This window comes from Solenopsis invicta, unplaced genomic scaffold, assembly GCF_016802725.1.
Source record: "Solenopsis invicta isolate M01_SB unplaced genomic scaffold, UNIL_Sinv_3.0 scaffold_106, whole genome shotgun sequence".
In the NCBI taxonomy this organism is placed as follows: domain Eukaryota; kingdom Metazoa; phylum Arthropoda; class Insecta; order Hymenoptera; family Formicidae; genus Solenopsis; species Solenopsis invicta.
In genome coordinates, this window is record NW_024105228.1 from 58,942 (window position 1) to 75,419 (window position 16,478).

A 16,478-nucleotide genomic window follows, 5' to 3' on the forward strand; every position below is an offset into this window, starting at 1 on the left:
ATCAAATATAAAAAAATTTTTATTAAAAAACTAATTAAAAAATATTGTTTGCTCATTGGGATGTAGATCAAGGTTTCTTCATATATGGACCTATTTTGTCTATTGATATGAGTATTTATGTTTCTCAACAATACATGATGCACACAGGACTACAGGACCATATGCTTTTTTCTAAACGTCGTAAAGTCGTGATATTTGAAGGACGTCTGCGGACGTCTATGCAAAGTCGACTTGCAATCAACTCCGAAAGCCTGACTTAGAAAAGTCGATTTACAATTGACATATGGATGGTTGTGCTGTTAGGGTAGTCAAATATAATTCATTGCATTGCACATTGAATATGATACCAAAAACAAATGGCCAATCCACAATTACGGATTCAAACGAATAGACTCACGTTCATTGCATTGAATATTGAATATGATATCAAAAGCAGATAACCAATCCACAATTACGGATTCAAATGAATAGGTCGCACGTTTTACTTTTATGTATATTGAATAAGATACAGAAAGCAAATAGCCAATCCGTAATTATTGATTCAAATGGATTACGGATAGAAAACGGATTCAAAAAGTCCAAAAACTGGATTTGATTTTGTTCTATTTAATAATCTTAAGTATTTTTCAATTATTTCTCGTTTGCTGAAGAGAGACTAGGGAATTGATACCGGTAGCAACATGTTTATTCATTGGAACAAAAGCGATTTTATTTGTGTAATGAAGAAAAGGTACATATAAAATACATATATTTATATGTACCTTTTCTCCATTACACAAATACAATCGTATTATCGACACAAGAGGTCCGTGCTTTAACGATCTCAAAAATAAAAGAATTATCTTTGACAAATAATAAGAAACATTATTTGTCATGATGGGGCATATTGTAATAAATCATAAAATAATGTATACTTGTTGAATTTACAACAAATTTTTATAAAAACGGTTAATTTCCCGACTTTGTTACAAGCTTTTGTTGCACTGAATAAACATGTTGCTACCGGTATCAATTCCCTAGAAATCATACATCTTGGTTGGCGGTCTCGGTGGATTCGGTCTGGAGTTGGCCGACTGGATGATCAGCCGCGGCGCCAAATTTATCGTTCTCGTATCACGCTCAGGCATACGTACCGGTTATCAAGCGTCGTAATATGGTTGCTTTTTTGAATTAAGCTATGAGCACCCGTTAATGTCGTAATATCCTCTATGCAAATAACAATTTGTATACCGTTTTCGCGCCAGCAACGTATTGTGTGTACGTCGCTGGCGCGAAAACGGTATACAAATTGTTATTTGCCCAGAGGATATTACGACATTAACGGGTGCTCATAGCTTAATTCAAAAAAGCAACCGCATCGCTCCGGTAGGCGGTATATTCAATTTAGCAGCCGTCCTTCGTGATGCTCTCATCGAAAATTTGGAAGAAGCCGATTTCAAGACAGTTATTTCACCGAAAATCAATGTTACAAGAAATTTAGACGCGGTATCGAGAAAACTCTGCCCATCGCTCGATTACTTTGTGGTATTTTCGTCTGTATCAAGCGGTCGTGGTAATATGGGTCAAACAAACTACGGTTTCGCAAACTCAGCCATGGAAAGAATGATGGAAGAGAGGCAGACTAATGGTTTACCTGGTCTTGCCATTCAATGGGGTGCCATCGCAGACGTTGGCTTAATCATGGGTAATATTATATTAATATATGAAATGTTCCAAAAAAATAGAAATCTTTTTTTTAATCAAATTCTTGAATGAATCGTCTCTCCAAACTTTTTCCGATTTGCCTTTTCTTTACCTTTGTAAACTCAATCTTTATTTTATGTCCTTTTTAAAAAGTATAATTTATAAAATAATAATGAAACAATACGTAATGCATATTTTATATAACATTGTTGTCTACAGAATTTATTAATTTCATATATACACAGTTCTTCTTATGACATTTTTACATTTTCAGAAATGATGGGTGGTAACGACGCCGAGGTGGGCGGTACTATACCACAACAGATATCAAGTTGTCTCGCAACGATGATATCTGTTGTGGTATAGTACCGCAACCGAAGAAGCCAACACCGGATGTGACTGTTGAAGGAATATATCCCGTGTGGGATATATTCCTTCAACAGTCACATCCGGTGTTGGCTTCTTCGGTTGCGGTACTATACCACAACAGATATCATCGTTGCGAGACAACTTGATATCTGTTGTGGTATAGTACCGCCCACCTATAGATAGTTAGTAAAAGATAGTTAGTACATCTATTACTATCAATTTGATGTACTAACTTCTAAAATAGTATAGAAATGTTATAATACATTACATTATTAATAAAAAATGTTAACACATTATTTTAATGTTTACACATTATTTTCCCGACATTTTCTTTATATCAACTTTTGTAAATATTATATAACGGCAATATACAATTTCGATATTGACATATTACTTTTTTCGATTTCAATACGGATGTAATAAAAATTTATTGGAAATGTACTGGTTCAGTACTGATATTCGATATATTCCTTTAACCAACGTTTGTATAAGTTCAGTGTTATAAATATAACGGCAATGTACAGTTTTGATACTGATACCCGACATATTACTTTTGCCGATTTCAATACGGATAAAATAACAAAAATCTATGGAAAATGTACTAGTTCAGTATTAATATTCGACATATTTCTTTTGTCAATTTTTGTATGATATCCCAGATAGCACAGGACGTCCTTGGGATGTCCATTTTAGTTCCATATGTCCACGGACCAAAAACGGACATCCATCGGATATCCTTTACTGGATGTAAAGAGGATATCCTAAACAGGACGTTATATGGATGTCCCTTTTTGGATATATTTTGGAATATCTTAAACAGGACATTTTACAGATATGTTCTTGCACACAAATCTTATATATAATGTTTATTCATTAATATATAATATTTTATTTCTATTGTATTTATATGACACAGACAAATACAAGTTTTGGAAATTTTTTATTTGTATATGCTTCTTAATCTTTGTTTTAATATATTATAATAACAATAATGTAATGTTAATATACGAAACGTTTTTAGAAAACTTTTGTAATTTTGTAATCTATATAATAATTGTTACAGATCCAGTTCAAATTGATAAATTCGAAGAATAAAAGGTGGTAATAAATAGTTATTGCCTCATCTTGTACAATTTTAATTACTGAAATTTTTTATAACAATAATATGCGATAATTTTCTTTTATTCTCTAATTTGAAATTAATGGTTGCGCGCTTCCAGCCATTCACTGAAAAGCGCTATTGCGCAGGCTCGATTTTTCTAAGCTGGAACTGGCCGGAACACACGGCAACACGCGGCATATACTGGTGCCGGCTAGGGTTGCCAACTCAAAAAGATTAAATTACCGGATATTTTGTCTTCGGAAACAAAATTGAACCGGACAAAACCGGACATAAACAATAATTATAAGAATCATAAATAATAATCATAAAATTAGAGTAAACACAAAATTTTATAAGAAATTATAATATTGTTTTTTAAACAATTTAAAAAATAAGTTGGATCAATAAAATAAATAATTTATTATTATTATTTAATAGAAGATAAATTTTATTATTAAACTTAAAATTAAATATTATTACATCTTATAGGCATATATTTAATTTCTAATATTTTGTTATATTTTGTTATAAATATTTTGTTAAAACATTTAACACGTTTAACATTAAAATAAAATATGTTTATTTATTAAAACGTAAAAGATTTTTTGAACAAAAATAAGAAAATATTTAGTAATAAAAATATTTGAGTAAAAACAAAATATTCAAAAATTTTTGGGATATCAAAGCTCATTCGATTACTTAAAGTCATATTTTTCTATATTTCTTACAGCTTTTAATAGATTAGGTTTAGATTTAATATAATTTACGAAGTCATTGCATGACATCAAAATTAATAAGAGTAAATAATTCAGCTTTAACTAATTCAACTTCCATTCTGTTTCTTGACTTTGTCCATATTTGTCCCATTGAACTGAACACTCTTTCTAAGAAAGCATTACTTGTTGGTATTGAAAGTACAGCCTGTACTATTTTTAATAAGTTATTTGTAGTAATATTACATTTCTTGAATATAGCTATTCATTGTTATATATCCATAATAATAATATAATCGACATTGATTTTATTATCATTTTTAACTGGGCAAAGTCATCGATGTGTCTCTGAATGTAAATAATACTTAATTACCTTTCACTGTAAAATAATCAAAACACTGAGTCACGAATTAAAATAAACTGATAAATTATATGAACTGCTCAATAGACTTTACAATATTTATGTAACAAAACAATAATTATACAACCATTGAGCAACTATTATCGAAGACTGTTTTCTTTTGAGATCTGTTGTCCTAAAACTAGTCTGCTACTAGAGTTCAGATCTTAAACTGCGTTCGGAAACATCACCCGAATCATCCGAGTGGCCGATTTCCTCCATATTGTTTAAGAAGGATACATATAAACAATCGGGTGAGATTTCCGAACGCAGTTTTAGTAATGGTCTCTCCATTTTAAATTCCAAGTGCCACGAAAATTAGCGGGAAATCTGTTAAATAGTTCCTTACGCTCAAAATACCATTTTATTATTTAAATATACGTAAAAACCGGACATATGACGTCCGGTTTGACTTATCAACCGGACACCGGACAATACTCCTAAAAACCTGACAGTCCGGGTCAAAACCGGACGGTTGGCAACCCTAGTGCCGGCCAAAGTTAAATGTTTACTTTTCGCGGACATAAATGTGTTTTCAGTGCAAATGATCTTTTTCTGAACATTGTGTAGTACTATAGAAAACGCATTGTGTAGTATAGAACGTTGTGTAGAAGCAGGGAAAACCAGATACAGTAAGTATATTTCTTTTGATGAGTCTTCGATTTCTTTTAGATTATAAACCATCTAAATATTTCTTCCTCATTATTTCTATAACGTAATTATACATGCATTTTGCAATGTTTAATGCTTCATATGTGTAAACAAACGTAAAAATCTGTGGACAGTTTTAATTTATACTTATAATTTATAGCTACAATAAAATACGCAATATTGATATTTGTTAACTTTATATATACTGTAACGAAGCGATCACAAGCATATAGGCGCATGCGAGTGGAAGTGTGCGTGTGGTGCGGGGAGCGGGCGATGGATGGGCGATGCGGTGTAAATTAAAACAAAGGGAAGTCGCAGTTGTCACCAGGGGTCTCAAGCCCCCGAATTTTCCTGTTACTATGCAGCATTCTTTTGATAAAAAATTGCAATTCAATTACGATATCGCTCGTCTTGATGCCGCCTCTCGCATTCATTACGTTCTCGACCACGGACCAGAGTACACGCTTCCGCACGTACGAAAATCGTGAATTATAATTTGATACGAAATTATTCACTCTTTCTTTTCCCTAAAGACGAGGATTAAGTAAAGAGTTGAGATACGAGTGGCTGCTTCAGAGTGTGCCAAGACGAAAGGTCAAATTCAGTTATTAATAATAAGTGCATGTATCTTATACGATTATATTTGTGACTATAAAAAATAAATTCAGTGAAACGAAACTAAGTGAGGAAAAATTAAGTTTATTCCCGCTGAGACATATACATTTTAGAATTGTTATTTATTTTTGACGAAGATTTATATACAATTAAAAACAAGGTCCATAAAAAGTAAATAAAAACGAGGAACACAAAATTCAATATTAAAATATGACTAATTCTTATTTGTAGTCTTAAAGTGCACACCTTTTTTGAAGCTAAGAACCACATTTTGATTTGTACTTATATGCAATATAAAACTTATTTCTCTAATATTCACAAGCAATTGTATTATAAAATTCATGTTTAATCTTCGTTACACATAATAATTCTTCACAACATAGTGCTCTCTGTATTTCTAATGTTACGGACCTTTTCTTCATATTATTAGTTTTTTTTTCATTAATAAAGCTTTAACTTATGATTATTTTTATAATTTCATATATTCTTCTAATTATTTTTTACATTATCTATTAAATAATATAATTTATTCTTTAGAAATCACTTTCTTAGTTTGAAAATTTATAAAAACCTATAAAACTATCAATAATAAATCAAACCATAATGTGAGTCATTAATAAGAAAATGTTTTTTATACAATTTGATAAAAAACTGATTTAATGTTGCACTTTTTGTATATGTATATATTGTAATTGGAAATAATTCAATTCGTTCTTTTCTTCCCACAGAATTTTTTCGAAGGAAATAACGTCACAAAGATTACGGCAAGATTAGATCAAAATCAAGTAAGGAAACGAAATATAATTTTGATAAAAAATGCCAAAAATAAAATATAATTATTATCGACGAGCGAAAAAGATGTCAGATTCGGTGATTAACACTATACAAAACATTTGTGAAACGTCATTATTAAGAACTTCGTTCCCGAATTCTAATAATAGCGTTACTAGACCATCACTTGAAGCTGACAATAGGTTACATGAATTACATAATTTATCAATGAATTTGGATAACAATGGTGAATTACTTGTCGAAGATTCTGATCACTCCACAAATATAAATATCGATTGTGAAATTGAAGTAATGAATGAAAATAATTCTAATGACGAAGTAATTTATAATGCTAATACAGAATCTAACAATTTTTATTCTGATGACTGTTTAAATTTTTTGCCATGGCTTCGAGATTGGGCAATCAGAAATCACATATCACACGTTGCATTGACCGAATTAATGACTCGCATAAAACCCAAGTATCCGGAATTACCTACTGATGCACGTAGTTTATTAAAAACTCCTAGGAAAATTAATGTACAAAGTATTCCACCAGGATATTATTATCATTTTGGATTGCGCAATTGCATTGAAGAACTTGTATCGCGATATTCTGAAAATTTGCAATCTATTCAAGTTAATGTGAATGTCGATGGGCTTCCTTTATTTAAAAGCTCAAGTAATCAAGTATATCCCGATTTTATGCAACTTAGTAGAGAATTATAGCGAAGTAAATGTTGTTGAGATTTACTATGGAAATGAGAAACCTGGAGATGCAAATTTATTTTTACAAGCTTTTACAGAGGAAGCAATTAATTTTACTTTAAATGGCATAACAATTAATGGGTATAATTATGCATTTAAAATTAATGCATTTATCTGTGATGTACCCGTTAAAGCATTGATTAAATTCACGAAAGGACATTCGGGTTATTATTCGTGTAACAAATGTATATGTAAAGGAGAATATTATCTTGACAGAGTGTGTTATCCATATGTAAATAGTTTTGATCAAAGAACGGACCATGATTTTCGTCGAAAATTACAGAAAGGTCATCACACAGGCCCATCTATACTTGAAACAATTCCTAATTTAGATATGGTAAAGGATTTTCCATCTGATCCAATGCATTTATTGTATCTAGGAATTGTCAAAGCGTTAGTTTTAAAAATGTGGTGTCATGGCAAACCTCGATGCAAATTATCTTTTAATCAAATATCAGAAGTCTCTGCATCATTGGTGAAACAAAATCGTCATATACCATGCGAAATTAACCGAAAATCAAGATCATTAATTGAAAGCAATAGATGGAAAGCAACTGAGTTTAGAACTTTTGTGTTATATACAGGACCACTAGTTTTAAAATCTGTTCTGGATGCTGATAAATATGTTAACTTTTTAACTTTACACGTAGCTATCATTATTTTATCAAATTCAAAACACATAGAATTGTATTTAGATTATGCGAAATCACTGTTGAAATATTTTGTAAAAACGTTTATAATTCTATATGGAAAAGAAAATGTATCACATAATGTGCATAATTTACTTCACCTTTATGATGATGTTGCAAAATTTGGAACATTGGAGGAATTTAGTGCATTTGCCTTTGAAAATTATTTGCAAACAATCTTAAATATGATTCGTAAAAATGAGAAACCGTTAGAACAGATTGTTTGTCGCATAAGCGAGCAAAATTCTTGTGCAAAATCTATCGATAAATTAAGAACAATTAATAGAAAGCCACAACTTCAAAATCTACACTTTAATGGTCCGATTATAAATGACATTATTTACAATTCAAAATTGAGTCAATATAATAAAATTGTGTTTAAACAATTTATATTAAAAACGGCAGCACCTGATAATATCTGTTGTTTAACCGATGGAACTATTATAATTGTTCAGAATTTTATTTCAACCGATGAAAATACTTTTGTAATTGGCAATAAATATCAGTCACTTACTAATTTTTACTCGGAACCATGTGAGTCATCAGAGTTAGAAATTTATGTTGTTGATCGTATCCAAGATTTACAAATGTGGGATATAAAACAAATCGCATACAAATGCCTGAAATTAAAATTCAAAAACCAAAGTATCGTTTTTCCTCTTTTGCATTCAAAATAGTTAAATAATATATTAAATTGTATGTTATATTCATGATACAAAGTAAAAGTTAACTCAATTAACAAACCGTTTTTATGTTTTTATACGATAAAATATAGTGTTCTAATTTTATAATTTGTTGATAAAAAATGTTTCCAATTTTGTTGTGAAAATTTTTCTTTCAAACTTGATCAATCTATATCAAAAGCTATTTGTAGTTATGCCTCGTGCAAAAGTTTTTTTTTAATTTACATAAAAATTATTATATATAGAATGCATATATAAGTGTAAGTGCGATTTAGAAATTATGTTAAAGTTTTTTTTTAATTATTAAGACTAAAGGCTGCGTTTGATTCATTAATTGGAGCAGTAGAAATGTCAGATCAAACATGGACTGTCGTCAGATTTATTGACGAAGATACAGTCGAGGCAGTACCATCTAGTTGGATCATACAAAACCGATGTTATTGGCCGCCGTTTAAAAACGATAAAATTATGGCCATTATTCGGAAAAATGAACAACCGAATACATGTTGGCCTTCTTACGAAATCAGCATATTTCGAAACAGCACTTTTGGTAAGTATATGCAGTATTTGTTTATATATCTATGGTAATTTGTGCTGGTAATCAATAATTTGTGATGGTAATCAATCACAAATAAAATCGTACTAAATATTTCTTTTAAAAAACGCATGTGTTAACATTATAACATTAAAGACATTGTAAACATTTTTTCGATTGATTTTTATTTAAGCCTAAGTAAATTTCTTCTATATGTACAATAAATTAATTTTTAAGTGTTTTAGTTCATATTATGTTTTTAGATAAAAATATCACGCGTAGTCCTTAGATTAAGTTCTGATATAATCTGATTATCAATCTTCATATTTCTAGCCGATTACAAAACTGCCAGGGAAAAATGCAAAAGTCAGAATGCACTTCTGATTTAAATTCTGAAATAGATGTACGGCGAAAGCGACCCAGTAAACGACTATTATCTTCTTCCGATGACGAGGAGGATAGGACCCTACCAACACCTCCGCTTTTAAAACGTTTGTTTAAATATATTCTAACTATATGTACTGTGGCAAAATGTACATTTTGTATAATTAAATTTCAGAAGTGACGGGAGCTCAAAACAAAAAAAAGACAAAATCTCAATTCAACCTTTCGTCAAATGAAAGTGATGCATCCAGTGTGTTACATGATGAGCCAGCAAACATTTTAGACAACAGGATTTCAAGCAATAATTTGATTTGCACTTGCAAACATTGTCCAATTCACAAAGAGTTACAAAATAATAACGGTTTGTATATATTGACGCAGCAAATATTAATAAATATTTTTGGTGTACTCTTTAAATTTAACACAGCTATTTATTCAACTAACTAAATAATTAAATAATTGTGTATTCAATGTACGCAGTTGACTATTTGATTCATTAATCATATGTTTAATCCAAAAGTTTTGGAAAATGCTGATGGATAAAACATTCTACATTTCAGTACATGTATACCATCAAATCTCTAAAAGAAAATGTAATCGTTACAGTTACTGAAATAAAGAACAAAACTTATAATCCGTAGTAATATTTGGTTGATTCAAATGCAGTACTAGAAAATATAAAATACCTTAACAATTTATGTTTTAGTGACATATTTTAAAGAAATTATACGACAACAGCATCCCCTTAAAGCAGAAATTTGGCAACAAAGTGACAATTTAAGAATTATTAAAAATGCAGTTGAGAATCCGAATTATGCACATTTTAATAATGCAGACGATCAGGAAGCAATTTTTTTTTATTCCTACAATATTCCTATGGATAATGAAAGGCAATTAGAGCAAATGGAAGGCTTTTTGAAAACGGATGAAAATTTTAATACATCGGTAAATATTTAATGTATATAGTTATCATTTATTTCATATAAAATTATATTATTTATTGCTCCAAAATTAAAAACTAAACGGGAAATAAATAATAGGCAAACAGCGTAGCTAAGTTTACGTGCCATCAAATATTTATTTTATTGATGTATAATATTAAATTATTATAATATTCACAATGGTTACATTTGAAATTGCGTTTAGTGAACATGTTTACTACAAATGTAACTTTTATTCCATCATTAAATGTTATTTCAAATGTAACCATTGTAAATATTATAATAATAAGTTACACCATTAAAATAAATGTTAGATAACACGTTAACTTAAGTTCTTTCACTATTATTTATTTTTTGTTTAATATTTATTTCACAATTCCGTATTTCTATACTGCTGTTTCATAATAACAAAACTGTTTCAGATTTTAGAAGCTTCAAAAATTGGTGGGAACAATGCATACGAGTTCATAAAACGCAACTTGAGCCAAATTTTCACCAATAAACTAGCTTCTGAATATAGTTGGGAAAAAAAAATAAACGTGTATTCCGATCATTAAAGCTATCACAGCTATTAATCGGTACGTTTTTAATAATCCTTACTTTTTTAAATTATGCTATTTTAAATAAATGTTAAATAGGTAAATATATATCGGATTCTGTTATAGCCGCAGGCGAAATAGTCAACGCTATGTTCACAAAAAAGGATATCGAAGAGGCAATACAGAAATGGCTCAAGAGGGCAAAAGAAAGGCTTAATGCGGAACAAAATAAATTAAACGTTCAAAGGCAACTGGAAGATCAATGAGATTCTTTTAAGCCTCAGTTTCAGTTTTTATTTGGTTTACTTATATAGTTTGTTTTTTGAGTTAATTATAAATAAGAAATAGTTTTTAACAGCTTTTGTTCCTATTTGGTTTGCTTAGTTTGTTTTTTGAGTTAATTATTAATAAGAAATAGTTTATAACACATAATTTTTGACATCTTCATGTATCTACGATAAAAAGTTTTTTATTTTGAATGTTTATTTTGTTTAGATATAGTTTATTAACATTACAATTTTATGTGATAATATATTAAGATAGACTGTATGAAAAAAATCAGAATATATGTTTTTATAATTATATGGAAAATTGTTTTTTTAGCATTTGATTGTATTTAACTTTATTGTATCACATTTGATAAATTAAACTTAATTATATTGTACGCAACTGACAATAATATAATGTCAGGTGTTCACAAAAATTTTATATATACGCTGTATATATTCGCAGCATTTTTTACGTTTCCATCACTATTTGATTTATTTTAATTAATTAATAAATATAAATTAAATTTTATAAATTTTATGTCTTTAAATATTTTTAATAAGCATTGAGCATATTAAAATTTATAAAATTAATTGAAATTACAAACACGGAACATGTTTTGGACATTCTGTGGATGTCTGCTTGTGAAAATTGAACTATCCAATGAATGTCCAATTATAGTCCGCCGGACGTTTGATGGATGTTCAGCATGGACGTTCTATGGACGTCCAATCGATTTGCAAACGTACCTCGAAAGAACGTCCATTGGACGTCCAAGGGACCCAAATTGGGCGTCCAATGGACGTCCCATTGGGCGTTCGCAATCGAACGTTCGATGGACGTCCATGTGCTATCTGGGATGTTACTGAAAATCTTATCAGTAATATGCTGAATCAGTACTACTATTCTGTACTAATCTACATAATTTGTTTGTTTTCTGTTCCTAAACTCTCTGAATTAGTGTACACTTGAAATGAAATAGATAGATGTTTAAAAGTTGGCGAAGGTAAGAAGGAACATTCCAGTGTAGTCTAGTGCAGGAATAGAAAACAAGCCTAATGGGCTAGTATGTACAATACCATTAATTTTTTAATGTTGGTCTAATAGAAGGCCAGTACTGAAATATAAATCTTATTTTTTGGTGCAGTATCGCTATCTCGTCAGTATTCAATACTGATTCAATGTATTTTATTCCTACTTGGGTATATAACATAATATGCATAAAGTTAGAAAATATTTATCAAATTTTAAGGTTCCTGAGTACTCGCCGCGACTATATTGAAGTCGTGACGTCAGAAGCAAGAAATTGCGTGAAATGACACGTAATTTTGTCAAAGATGCCATTTCTAAATAAAGCCAATTTGGATAAAACAGACTAATCAGATGGCTTTAAACCACTTCTAAATATCGGTCACGACTATCTTTTTTTTGCCTAGCAATTATCTTGAATTTTATTCGTAGAGATGTGGCTTAAAATGTTTCACGGCCCATACAATTGCTGACAACTCTTTTTCAGTCGTACTCTGTTATATAACTATACATTTTTTTAGCGCGCGATGATACGCGGCTGACATACGCGATCGGGCGATCCTGACCTACCGCAAACTTAAGACTATTACGACGCGACAGCGTAATCCGACGCGTTTGTCGTCACTATGAATTAGATGTGTAGCTGTTTGAGAAAAAAAAGCTGAAAATCTTACGTTTCATAAGTTCATTACTTATTCTTTTTGCATATTCTATTATACTAGAACAACATTAGCGCGCGCTTCGCCTGCGCTATTTATTTAATTTCATGTTTACATATAACTAAATATAAATAATAAAAATTTCAAAAATTAATTATACATTTTTAATTAAAAATAATAGAGTTCACGATGACAAATGACAGATCATGTTCTTGATGACAAATTATAAATAAATAAAAATAGAATATGATTGATTTATTACTAAATGTCTATAAAATTATCATTAATAAGTAGTATACATTAATATCACATTCTTGTAATCATTCAATAATAGTCTAACATCCTGCTCTCATGGACATATTTGAGTCGTCTGGAGAGAAGCGAAGATTGTAAAAATAACGTTTTTCGGCTCCGAGCTATTTTAAATATGTCAAGATGGTGCAAGATGATGCGCGCTAAGCTTATAAAAAAGACGCATAAGCGTCTTCAGTGCAATCAGTTCGTGCCCGTTGAAGTCGCAAGGCGCGCACGCATTTAAACTGCTTTTACTTGTAACAGGTAAGTTACATATAATTTTTAACATACTAGAACAAAACAAGCGCGTGCTACGCGCAGGCTACAGAGCTTTTAATATGTATATATATATATATATATATATATATATATATATATATATATATATATACACATATATATAGTGTGTGCATGTGTGTACATGTGTATGCATACGTATATATACATTCATATAAATGTATAAAACATTATATTATATTTAATTATAAACAAATTAAAAAGTTAATCAAGATAAGAAAAATTTTACATAAATTAATAAAAATTTATTTATATTTTTAAAAAATAATTTACACAATTTTCTTTACTAAATTGAATAATAAATTTCAAAAACTAATTATACATTTATGATTAACCCTTAAACACGTAAGTGGGTTTGAGAGACCCCATATAAAGTTTTGAACGCTTGCTATGTGAAGACGGAATGAGATAGGAGGTTCGGACCAAGACGTAAAAAAAGTTTGAAATCTCCTCTTTCGATTGATATGGTTGATCAACTTTTTTGGTCAACTAGAATTCGAACGGCACGGCAACAATGTTTTGTTAGGGTCAATGCAACCCATATAGTGTGTAAATAAAACTTTTTTTGTGAGTATTTTACATAAAAAAACTGGACATAATACTTTCGAATAGGTTGGTTTGCGGATGTTACTCGCATATACTCTGTCTAAAGTTGGAATACTATAAAATGCTGTAGAAAAGAGAGTTTTTCCAAAATATATCATGAAACACATCAATTTTCAATTGTAAACACGACTTAATCAAAAATACCTCATATTCGCCTCGTTATATAAGTACATTTTTTAATAGAAATGACAATGATATAATTTTTTTTTGAAAGTATGAATCTTTAGCTTGCAAAAGCCGTATTATAAAGTTGTTCAAAGTTTTTTGTTGCAAAGATATGATTTTTTTTTTAAAGTGGATTTTTAGATGCCTAAAAATATCTCATATTCTCCATGTTACACAATTATACTTTTTAAAAAGAATGACTTTGCCAAATTTTATTTTGAAAGTGTGACTCTTTAGCTTTAAAACCCCGTATTTGAAAGTCCTTAAACGTTTTTTATTGCGAAGATATGATTTTTTTGAAGGAAAAGTGGATTTTTGACCAATTTCTCATTTTTGCTTAATGGTTTTTTTTTTTATAACTTCACAATAAATTATTTTTTGGCAATGCCGATTGTGCAGTCACGCTCTTGAGATTTTAAACTTTTATTTAAAAAAAAATCGTAGAAAAATATTGATTGTAATCAAAGTTATAGCTTCTCAAAGTTGAAAAAGTCTCCCAGACCCAAAAATGTGTTTCCGTATTTTACAGGATCGGTGTGTTTAAGGGTTAAGTATAATAGAGTTCACGATGACAAATAGTCATGTTCTCGATAACAGATTATGAATAAATAAAAATAGAATAGATTTGATTTATTATTAAATGTCTATAAAAATATCATTAATAAGTAGTATGCATTAATATCACATTCTTGTAATTGATACTCGTATATGTAACTTTTTTATATTCTTCATATATAACCCAAATCTATACAAAACTTAAAATTTAAACATTTTATAATTATTTAATATAGAATAACGTTTATACTTAGCACGTGATACGATTGCATTTTTGTATTAAGAAAAAAATATTATACACGAGTCATCAACTTCCAAGCACAAGATTATCATATGTCAATAACTTCTGAATCGATTAAGTACTCTCAAACGATACCTTGGGTAAAGCTGTATAATGAAAATGTTTTTATTTTTTCTATCCGTGTTCTGTTGATATTGCAATGAAAAGTTCAATCCTCTGAAATTTAATTTTTTTCTGAGATACACGTGATCATTAAGAAAATCTTCAAACTCATGTTCAATTGCACTCTTAATTCCTTTTGTCCTTATTTAAAAATCTTTACATTCTCAGCTTTCTTTAAACCCTTTCTACTTTCTATTATTTTCCTATTTTATACTCTAACAATTCTTCCTTCTTCTTCCTTACATTATTTCACACATTTTTTTAAAATCTTTACTAAAAGAGATAATGTTCGGTTAATGAAATTTTAATTCTTAAAACACAAAATGTCGAATTACTATGATATGCATTCATTATTAAAAAAATTTTTCAAATTTGTGTTTAATTACATTCTTAATTTCTTTCGTACTTTATTTAAAAAACTTTGTCTCCTCCACCTTCTTTAATTCCTTTCTCCTTTCTATTTTTTAATTATTTTACATTCTCACGATATTTTCTCCTTCCTTCTTACATTATTTCAATCCTCTTCGTTTCTTCTCTACTCTCATTACACATAGTTTAAAATCTTTACTAAAAGGTATAATGTTCGATTAAAGAAATTTTTATGTCTACAACACAAAACCTCAAAATATGATATGATATTTACCAGTTATTAAAAAAATGCGCAATGATTGAAAGTTTACATTTTCAAGTGAATTTTACTTCAATAAAATTATAATTTAAGATTTAGTTACAAAGATATTTAATGTTAAAAATACATAAGCAGCACAAAATTTTATTTCAAAAGACTATATAAACCTCTATTGTTTGCTTTTTATCGTTTTATGAAATAGGCCCAAACGCAACAGTCTTAATTTTTTGGATCAAGACCAGAGTTAAAATAATCAATAATTTAATACTGTCGTTATTCAATATTATTCAGAGCTCGGTAAATCAGTTCAATCATCGTTAGAATTAACATATTTATTATTAATGTTGTATGAAAACATTTTTGTAGAAACCTAATTAGAAATTATATATTCTAAGATTGTAATTTAAATGTAAGTAAATGTTAGTTTTTCTTCAATTAGCAACATTTGCAAAAATCTAATATATTTTATATATGTTAATAAAACAAACATTGGCGCGGTCACCATGACATTGAAGGTGTTAAAAAATTATATGACGTGATCAAGAATTGAGTGTGACTTGTACTCGAACGTATGCACTTCAAGTGCACTCAAGATGTGCACTTTGATCTTCTCGACTATTGACGCGGAACAGTACGAGTATTATAAATGATATGGAAGTGATTTGGGCGTGTCGTGAAAGTCAGCCGTAAAGGGCCTAGCGCACATCGTCACATCACCTTCGAGCTAAC

General features: G+C 29.5%; 2 protein-coding genes across 3 annotated transcripts; both read left to right on the plus strand.

The window, feature by feature from the left end:
- The first annotated feature begins 876 nt into the window (after window positions 1-876).
- Window positions 877-2,049, plus strand: LOC113004882 (fatty acid synthase-like). The gene is made up of 4 exons (XM_039459233.1): window positions 877-888; window positions 1,021-1,148; window positions 1,245-1,684; window positions 1,958-2,049. The coding sequence occupies exons 1-4, from the start codon at window positions 877-879 to the stop codon at window positions 2,047-2,049; spliced, it is 672 nt and encodes a 223-aa protein (XP_039315167.1).
- A 1,843-nt stretch (window positions 2,050-3,892) lies between these two features.
- On the plus strand, window positions 3,893-11,306 carry LOC120359849. Of its 2 annotated transcripts, none has more exons than XM_039459243.1 (7): window positions 3,893-5,515; window positions 6,265-8,997; window positions 9,316-9,473; window positions 9,545-9,727; window positions 10,073-10,311; window positions 10,730-10,885; window positions 10,973-11,306. In XM_039459243.1, the coding sequence occupies exons 2-6, from the start codon at window positions 8,951-8,953 to the stop codon at window positions 10,862-10,864; spliced, it is 762 nt and encodes a 253-aa protein (XP_039315177.1). In that variant the 5' UTR covers window positions 3,893-5,515; window positions 6,265-8,950; the 3' UTR covers window positions 10,865-10,885; window positions 10,973-11,306. The 2 variants fall into 2 exon arrangements, with proteins under 2 accessions (XP_039315177.1, XP_039315176.1); XM_039459242.1 differs by having other exon boundaries at window positions 3,896-5,515; window positions 9,542-9,727; window positions 10,973-11,305.
- The last annotated feature ends 5,172 nt before the right edge of the window (window positions 11,307-16,478 follow it).

Bases quoted from the DNA above. Each gene is read 5' to 3' on its own strand.
- LOC113004882 (XM_039459233.1), top strand. The intron at 1,149-1,244 runs GTAATATGGTTG...TTTTCGCGCCAG, and splicing joins CGTACCGGTTATCAAGCGTC to CAACGTATTGTGTGTACGTC. The intron at 1,685-1,957 runs GTAATATTATAT...TTACATTTTCAG, and splicing joins AGACGTTGGCTTAATCATGG to AAATGATGGGTGGTAACGAC.
- LOC120359849 (XM_039459242.1), top strand. From the start codon at position 8,951: ATGTTGGCCTTCTTACGAAATCAGCATATTTCGAAACAGCACTTTTG. The intron at 9,474-9,541 runs GTTTGTTTAAAT...ATTAAATTTCAG, and splicing joins AACACCTCCGCTTTTAAAAC to AAGTGACGGGAGCTCAAAAC. The intron at 10,312-10,729 runs GTAAATATTTAA...AAACTGTTTCAG, and splicing joins ATGAAAATTTTAATACATCG to ATTTTAGAAGCTTCAAAAAT.